Source organism: Acanthisitta chloris, unplaced genomic scaffold (assembly GCF_000695815.1).
Source record: "Acanthisitta chloris isolate BGI_N310 unplaced genomic scaffold, ASM69581v1 scaffold8506, whole genome shotgun sequence".
In the NCBI taxonomy this organism is placed as follows: Eukaryota; Metazoa; Chordata; class Aves; order Passeriformes; family Acanthisittidae; genus Acanthisitta; species Acanthisitta chloris.
Genome location: NW_008676421.1, coordinates 1 through 7,342, shown reverse-complemented (window position 1 = coordinate 7,342; position 7,342 = coordinate 1). Strand labels below are relative to the sequence as shown.

At 54.5% G+C, this 7,342-nt stretch overlaps 1 protein-coding gene across 1 annotated transcript; it reads right to left on the bottom strand.

The window, feature by feature from the left end:
- Positions 1-1,198: 1,198 nt before the first annotated feature.
- On the bottom strand, positions 1,199-7,337 carry MEAF6 (MYST/Esa1-associated factor 6; the record flags this gene model as incomplete). Its single annotated transcript, XM_009076128.1, has 6 exons — positions 1,199-1,939; positions 2,326-2,359; positions 3,105-3,134; positions 5,868-6,060; positions 6,600-6,645; positions 7,248-7,337. Coding segments are annotated over 6 exons (402 nt in total), but the record flags the coding sequence as incomplete, so codon positions are not given.
- Positions 7,338-7,342: the final 5 nt, after the last annotated feature.

Sequence of the window (7,342 nt, the reverse complement as noted above, 5' to 3'; positions counted from 1 at the left end):
TACCCAGCTGGGCACCGCGTGGGCCCTCCCGACCTGACCGCGGCTCGCGCCAGATGAACTCGTGCCTAATCCTCTTGGTGATGAGGCTGCGCAGGGGATTAGCCTTTCCCTGCTCCACCTTTGGGGGCCATAAGGACAGTTCATGCTCTGCCACCCTCGTTTTCTCTGCTCAGGATTCATCCTTCACAAACAAGGACTTGGGGTTGATTTCTCACCGATCCTTTCAGCCCTCAGTAGCACTCAGGTAAAGCCTGCACAGCTCCCTCTGACTCCTGTGCCATCGTTGGGGTCTTTAGTCACTCAGGCTCTTTCTCTTCCTGCCCCATCCCTGAGCTGCCCCCAGGGGCCAAGCAGGCTGTGCCCTCCCTGGCTGTGCCCTCCCTGGGCAGCAAACACAGCTTGGGGAGCATTTCCCCTCATCCCTGCACACCCCGACGCATGTCACACCACCCACCTGCACACAGCCTTTTGCTGCTGCTCCACAGGCACATACCCTGCCCAAAAAAGTCTGGCAGCTTTCCCCGAGGTCAGAGGTGCAGCAGAGACTTCATCCTCTGAAGTCCAGGCGTTCTGCCCATCCCTACTTGGAGCAGCAGGACACAAACTGCTTTTGTACCCAGGATAGGAAATCAAACCCATCAGCTCAGAGCTCTCTTTTCCAGCACTATGGAGCAGCAAGGCCTTGTAGTTTATCCTCTTTCCTAGATCTTCCACCCCCCTGCATTTAACCTCTGCACCTTAAAACACACAGAAGTAGGACAGCTTTGCAGCTTGGCCTTTAAGCTGCTCCATCCCAACCCCCCCGTGGTGAAGCAGCCGCTAACTCTGAGCACAGACACAGCTCCCTGTGGGATAAACCAGTCCCTGAGCACAGACACAGCTCCCTGTGGGATAAACCAGTCCCTGAGCAGACACAGCTCCCTGCAGGATAAGCCCCTGAGCAGACACAGCTCCTGCCAGCACCAGCACCAGCAGAGCCCACAGCCATCCCAGTCCTGCCTCGCAGTGGGGCCAGCCAAGCCCAGCAGGGACTGGACCCTGGCACTCCCTGCAGCAGTCACAGCCACCGAGGAGGGAAAGCACCAAGGGAACCTCCCAAGGGCCACAGGACACAGAACAGCTCCTACACCAAAGGGGAAGAATTCCAGCCAAGTCCTCATAAAGCAAGTGGAGAACAAAAAGCACCAGGAGTCAAAACTTGGACTGAACAAACCATGAGAAGAGACAAACATGGACCTTTTATTGTTTATGTACAAATGACAGAAGTTTGTATTAAAAAGAGGATCCACCCAAGCCCACGGAGCTGGCTCCGAGCTCAGCCCTTCCCACACCTAAGCACTGCAGAGTCCTGGAGATGGTGCTTGAAATGAGAGAAAAGGGCTAAACCACCTTCTCTGCTTGAGTAAGAACCAAACAAGCTGCTCCACAAAATGAAGAACTTTCCACTACACAGATTAAACAAAGAAACCCAAAGTCAACTTGTAACTATACACTTTGGCTTTAAAAAAACACAACAAAACTGATGAAATAAACAAAACCTAAACCAAACCTACAAAGCTAAATATCAGCAACAAAAGTAATCTAAGTCTCACAACATGGATGGGACACACTGAATCCTACCCCAGTTCCAGTGGAAAAGGAAATGCGTCTCTGTGTCTGCAGGTGACAGGGGCAGCAGCATCAGCCATTTCAGCAAGTTCCCGAGGTGGAAGCACAGAACAGTCAGGAATTCAGGACTACTACAACTACTACTGCACCACCCTCGTCTTCCTGCAACTCAGGTGATTTAACAATGATGCAAAGTACATGGTCCATGATTTCCTCCCCCATCCCAGTCCCTCAGGGCGAGTCACTCCAGCTGCCATCCTGGTTCAGGGCTTCTCAGTGGGAGGCACAGACCTAAATCCCAGGAGCATCAGCACTGATGGCTCTAGTAGTCCTGCAGAGAAAGGACAGCACAGGCATATGAGCTCCTGGAGCTGGGGGCTCAGTCCTCCTCTCACACACTGCCTTGAGGCAAAACAGCTTTTCTTGTCTGAACACTCAGACAGACCCTTCCAGCCCTGAGCCAGACGCTTTTGGCACTCCAGGTCCTGACAAGGCACCAGGAGAAGTGCACAGGGGCTACGTGTGCCCGGGGCTCGGGCCAGCCCATCCGTCCCTGCCACAGCACAGTGCCCACCCCAGCACACTGCCCACCCATGCCAACCACAGCACACTGCTCACCCCAGCACCACACTCCAGCCACAAAAACAAGAGCACAAAGCACGGCAGAGCAGCAAAGCTCAGGAGTCAGCAGCCCTCGGGCAGGGCACAGATACTTACAGCTCTTGGCTTTTTGTTTAACTTGAGATCAATCCTGTGGTTGGAGAGACAAGAGAAATGTCCACGTCAGTCCCTGACCTGACACTGGAGCACAGGGCACAGCTACGACAGACTAGGGTTAATCCATCCATTCCCTCCTGGCTGAGCCAGGGCCTGGCCCAGGGTTACTGGGCACGAGAGCAGCACAGGAGAGGGGAGTTATTACTAGCCAAAAAAGCGTTTTCCATCCACTCCCAGCCAGAGTTAATCAAGGCTCCCAATCAATCCATCAATCCCAGGCAGGTGAACAGGGGGTTGAGCATGCTCTATGTTAATTGTCAAGGGTGGAACTATGCCACAGGTAATTAATCATCCAGCCACAGTGTGAGGGTTATTTACTTGATAGAGAGAGGAGTTAGGATGACAGGGATTGCATGAGCCAAAGGGACTGAGTTTAGTACATTCTCCAGAAGGAAATATCCAAGTCTATACTAATCTCCTTAAGCAGCAAAGCCAGAAGGATCTGTTTTTTAACTAAGTTTTAAAGTTAAAAAGCTGTATCTATTTAAAAATGAAACAGAAAGGCAAAGAAGAGTGAAGTTAATTTAGTTTTGCTGAAGTTATTAAATAAAATGTTACCTCCATCACGCTTTTCTGTTTTTAAAAATAACTTCCCAGCCTAACCTAATATACATACCTACAATTAAACAGACAAACTAGGGGTTAGCGAGGTCTCAAAAGGCACATCGGTGTCTACACACTAACAACACAGCACAAGTACCGAGTCAAGTCAAACTTACTCAAAGTCATAATCAAACATGCCAGACGGGCTGAGGGGCAGCATTTGAAAGGAAGAAAGCAATAGAAATTAATATACTAACAAATTAAATCAATTAGTTGATTAGCCACCCTAGCGAGATTGCTAAAAAAATAAAAAGAAATGGAATAAAGTGCTCAAACTCCACCAGGTTGTTCAGCATCAGCCAGGGCTGGGCACAAAGAGCACTGCAGACATCCAGAGTCCCCTCCCCACTCTGGGGGCAGAGCTAGCAGAGCCAGGTTTGGGTTAGGAGGGGATTTGGGGGCTGGAAGAGGAGCAAGTGCCAGAGCCCGAGAGCAGAGCTCAGGGCTGGGAAAGCAAAGGGGGAGTCAGGGGGGTGAGGGAGTGGGGAGGGGTCAGGGAGGGTCACAGAGCAGGGCAGAGCTGCCAGGGCAAAGCAAAGCTGCTCGGGCAGAGAGGACACAGTGCCCAAGTCTGCACGGGGCTGTTCTCCCACCCCTAGCACTCAGCCCAGCTGAGGAGACACCAGGGTCACTGGGCCAGAGCAGTTTGCTCAGTCCCTCCCCTCCACAGGTGCCTCCAGCCACAGCTCTGCCCACAGCTGGTGCTGGCTGGGAGGGATTGCCATGGCATCACATTTCAGGACTGCTCTGCCAGGAGACAGCACCGTGTTCCCTCGGACACTTGTTAGCCATGGAAATCGCTGAGCACACAAGAAAGATCTGTCCTGGCCTTCCTGCGGAGCCCGAGGGTGCCAACCCCCTGAGGCCTGGTGTGCTGAGCCGACTGCCCCGTCCCCCAGGCTGCCCCAGCCAGGCTGTGCTCCCCTGGGCCTGTGCCCAGCACCCCCGGGAGCAGCACCCAAGGCGGTGCTGGCAAATGCAAGAGCTGCTGCACGACCAGCAACGCCAACAGTTTTTACACTTTTCTCTTTGTCATGCCAGGACACTCAGGACAAACTCCAGGTCTGCCTGGCAGTGCCCTCACTGCACACTCAGGTCACTGACACTGAGGCCACTGGCACTGGTTTGTTGGGGGATTTAACCTAAATATACTGGAAAATTGCTTGGTCTTGTCTGACAAAATTTAGGGGATAGTCAGTAACAGCAATCACAATTTTAACAGAGCTTTTATTACAGACAAATTTAATTATCTTCTTTTAACTCTCTCTCTGGCCCTGCTGAGCATTACAGTCAGCCACGGCCCTGCTGAGCCTCTGGGCACGGCAGGAGCGTCTGACAGGGACATGAGAGCTGCCACCCCTGAGCAGAGCAGAGCTCCCTGTCCCTCAGCAGCAGAGGGAGGATGTGGAGGAGCCCAGAGCCACAGAGCCTGCCAGGGCAGCTCCCTGCCAGCCCCTGGGGGCAGGGCCGGGCGGAGCAAAGGGTCTCTGCACGCTCAGCCCTGCCCTGCACCCACCACGCTGCTGCCTCGGCCAGGGAGAGCTTGGGACAGCATTTTAGAATTGGTTTGGAATGGCAATTTCCTTAAGCTGTACTTCAGATTTACAGGATGTTTCTCTGGACTTGCTCACGGATGTAGTTTCTTGTGTTATTCCTGAACTTCTTCCAAATATCTACAGGCAAAAAAAGAGATTTGAACTGCTTTGGATTCCCAGCTCATGAGGAACCACGGGGACATCCAGTCCTTTGGGACGTTTGCCCAGTTCAGGCTGCTGTAGGGAGGAGATTCTGACCCCAGAATTAAAGACACACTAATGACTCAACACCTAACAGAGGAAAAAAAGGAGTTAAGCAGTTTCCAGGCACTTACCTACCTAACCAGACCCCAGACCACTGCCCCTACCCCCTTGTTTACCACTTTTAACCACTTCCCTCTTTAACTGCAGGGGAGGTCCCTTAAAGGGGAATAACCCATCCCTACCCAGGGCCAACAGCTCAGAGCCACTTTGGAGTTACAAAAGCTCTGTCACTTCCCCTAACCCTCGAGTCCCAGCTCCAACCTTCCTCCCAGGGACGTGCAGCTCTGCAGCATCTCCTCTCCAGGGATTTCTGTTCTTCCCCCCAGGGCCTGGCCCACAGGCAGTGCTGCTGGGGGTGTGGGGACACAGCTGAGCTCAGGGGACATTGGCCCACGGAGAGCAGAGCAAGGAGGTCACAGCATGCTCTGAGCCACCAGCCCTGCACCACAGCCTGGGCACAGAGCTGGACAGGCAAATCCAAACAGAAAGGGTTCAGGGACTCTGTTTCACGTGGCTTTCAGGTCAGTTCACTAACAAACACGCTGAGGTGAAGGTGACACAGCAACTCCTCCGTGCCAGCACTGAGGCACTCGGCTGGGACGTGGGACTGGAAGAGGCTGGAGTGGAGATCCAGATACTGGGAGTACCCACAACCCCAAAACCATTCCCATCTGCTTTCCACCCTCCTCTGAAGAAAGCATGGCCACTCCTGCCTTACTGGGCTCTGCAGAAAATGAGCAGCAAGCACAGGAGGGCAGGACCTGCTGGAGGGAATCAGCCTCATCCTCCTGGAGAGATGGGAGAGCTGGAGAAGCCACCCAGCAGCAGAGCTGTGCCACAGCTGGAGTGACACCCTGTGCCACTTGTTTGACTTCCTCAGCACTGTCCCCACCTCGACGGAAGGGCTGTGAGGTCCTGCCAAGTGCCACAGGATGCACAGCTACAAACCAGGAAAAACACCCCAACAACTGCCCCAGCTGCCAGTTACCCCCACAGGACACTGGTTCCTCTCAGGCAACAGGCCCAGCCCCGCCCCAGCCCCAGTTCAGGTGTGGCAGAGAGGCTGCTGGAACCACTGACCTGTGCCTGTTTTTGTTCTTTCGCTTTTTGTGGCTGCTGTGGTGGCTCCCAGAGGAGGTGGAGGAAGCAGCTTTCTGGGGCTTCACCCCCTGCACAGACCCATCCAGCTCCTCAGCATCCTCCTGGCTGGGCTCGTTCTCCTGGTTGTGGAAGTCTGGGGAAGTGTCGCTCTCCGTGCCACTGCCTGGCTCCCCTAGGGCAGGACAAACACGGGTGAGCACCGGGGCAACCTCCTGGCTGCCCTGGCACAGCCCTGGTGGGAGAAACCACCCCAGAACAGCAGCAGAGACACCCGAGCCCTACAACACCAGGAGGTGGATCACAGAACCCGGGAAACATCCCTGCAGGATGGCCAGGAAGCTGCTCCTCACAGACTGAGGCTCTCTGGAATTGCATCCCATTTGGTGCTGGTCACAAAAACATTGTTAGATATCCCAGAGGGAAGTGACCCCTTCCCAAATCCCCCACGACTGACTGACACCTACAGCAAAGCATCACTCCAGCTCCTCCAGCCTCTTCCTCCAAACCCACCTCAATCCATTCCATGCACTACCAACCCTTGCTGAGTGTGGAAGGTGCTCGGGAAGCTCCAGCTGTTCTCAGAGCACCATGTGCAGCCTGGTGCAGCCCAAGGACCCAGGACAGGAGCTCTGAGTCCAGCCTGGATCCAGAGCTGGATGTGAGGAGAGTGCAATTCCTCCCAGATCCCACAGAAATGACAGAGTGACTTACGCTTCTCAATGAGCTGGTCCTGGACTCCAGCTAACGCACTGACAGCCTGGGAAACCGAAAGGGATGTCAAGGACAGAGGGATTCACTTCCCGTGGTCACACGCTCAGAGCACAGAGCTCAGCTCACACAGACACAGCCCCTGGAAGTGCCCATGGCCCTGCACATGGCACGGGGATCTGGAGCAGGGACACCCAGGGACAGCAGGGACACCCAGGGACAGCAGGGACACCCAGGGACAGATGTGGGGTATGGCTGGTTCCGACTGCAGAACCTAGATTAGGTTCCAGGCACCTGGCAAAGGGGCTCTGGGAGAGGCTGCGAGGTGGGACAGAGATGCCCAGGTCAGGGAGACAAGGCAGGTGTGGGAAAAGTGGTTCTGCAGCAGCACAGGTGAGCACAGTGGGACCAGTGCAACGAAGGACAGGAATGGGGACAGGGATAGAAACAAAAACGAGAGGCAGGGATAGGGGACAGGGAAAGAAATAGGGACAGGGACAAGGATAGGGAGGGAAATGGAGACAGGAATGGGGATGACAGACAGGGATGGAGATGGGGGACAAGGACAGGGATGGGAACAAGAACAGGGATGGGGGCAGCGCCAGGGGCATCTGCTGGTCTCGTCCCACCACTGCTCCTCCCGGCACTCACCGCTGCCGAGGTGACGGAGGACTTGCTGAAGAGCCTCTCAGCCTCCTTGAACTTGCGGTTCCTGCGGTCGTTCTTGCTGTTGGAGTTCCTGCAAC